The sequence below is a fragment of the Taudactylus pleione genome, unplaced genomic scaffold, assembly GCF_031769625.1.
Source record: "Taudactylus pleione unplaced genomic scaffold, aTauple2 ptg000587l, whole genome shotgun sequence".
NCBI lineage: Eukaryota > Metazoa > Chordata > Amphibia > Anura > Myobatrachidae > Taudactylus > Taudactylus pleione.
In genome coordinates, this window is record NW_028284989.1 from 2,458,722 (window position 1) to 2,460,146 (window position 1,425).

A 1,425-nucleotide genomic window follows, 5' to 3' on the forward strand; every position below is an offset into this window, starting at 1 on the left:
ATAGTTATCCACCTAGCCAAAAAGAATATGTGTAGTGGTAAGATATATGTACAGTATATGTTTTTAAAATTAGGCATCAATTCAATATTTCTGATGTAAACTTATAGAACTATCAATTAACAGAAGAATATAATTTCAATGTGTATAACATAAAAGCATTCAGCTATGTTCATGCAATTATCATACAAAGGTCTTTAATCATACTAAAACTAACATTTTCAATGTGGTTAAGCTTTAGCAAAACTGAGTGAATTAATACTTTATTTTTAAAGGTTTTGGTTCTGAACTGAGCTAATGGAAGGGTGGAATGGAACATTAATGACTGAGTTCATCCTCATCGGTATCACTGACCTGCCTTGGCTTCAAAAGTTCCTCTTTGTTTTAGTTCTCTTTTTTTACTTTCTTGATATATTTGGCAATCTCATGATTATATCCCTGGTGGTCAAAGATGTTTCTCTACATTCTCCCATGTACTTCTTACTGGCTAACCTTTCATTTGTAGATGTGTGCTTCTCATCTATAACAGTTCCCAAGATGATGGTTGGGTTCTGGTGTGAGAACGTTATCTCTTTGAAAGACTGCATTGCCCAAATGTATTTCTTTCACTTCTTGGGATGTACAGAAGGGATTCTCCTGGCATTCATGGGTTATGACCGATATGTTGCTATCTGCCAACCACTACGATATCATACTTTAATGCGAACAACTGTTTGTGTCCAATTGGTTTCAATTTCCTGGGTTGTTGGCCTCCTCACATCATTGATTCATGCAATTTTGACCTCAGAGCTTCCTTTTTGCTACTCTAACAAAATTAAACACTTTTTCTGTGATGTTAAACCAGTGATAAAGTTAGCCTGCACGGATATCCGCCTCAATGAAGCTATACTGACTAATGTCCTTGGTTTTCTAAGTACTAGCACCTTTGTTCTTACTATAATATCCTATTGTTATATTATTATTAGACTTACAAAAATAAGCTCTTCACGCGGTAGGTTCAAAGCCTTCTCAACATGTTCCTCACACCTTACAGTTGTCCTTCTGTTCTATGGTACAGCAATGTGCACCTATCTTGGGAACTCCTCAGAAAATTCCATAGAAAAAGACAGGATAGCAGCCTTACTATTTACAGTGATCACACCAGCAATGAACCCAGTTATTTACACATTGAGAAATCAAGAGGTCAAAAAATCAGTGGGAAAGCTCATTAAACGTGAATATTTCTAAACCGTGATTGCAATCATTGCATTTTCGTGGAATTGGATTCATTGACATATGGATAACAGCCTTCGGCTACATTGACACCACTAGAACTTGGACCTTCTTTTTACCATCCCTTAAACACAATGTAGATGTTTCATAAATACAGTTTGTCCACTACAGACATATGCTGTTTACATGTGTCATCAACACAATGCTACATTTGTG

At 35.9% G+C, this 1,425-nt stretch overlaps 1 protein-coding gene across 1 annotated transcript; it reads left to right on the top strand.

Annotated features, from left to right (window-relative positions):
- Nucleotides 1-294: 294 nt before the first annotated feature.
- Nucleotides 295-1,224, top strand: LOC148481255 (olfactory receptor 12D1-like). The gene has a single exon (XM_088453714.1). It carries the CDS (start codon nt 295-297, stop codon nt 1,222-1,224), a length of 930 nt encoding a protein of 309 aa, XP_088309840.1.
- The last annotated feature ends 201 nt before the right edge of the window (nt 1,225-1,425 follow it).

Excerpts from the sequence above, each read along its gene's own strand:
- LOC148481255 (XM_088453714.1), top strand. The coding sequence starts at position 295 with ATGGAAGGGTGGAATGGAACATTAATGACTGAGTTCATCCTCATCGGT.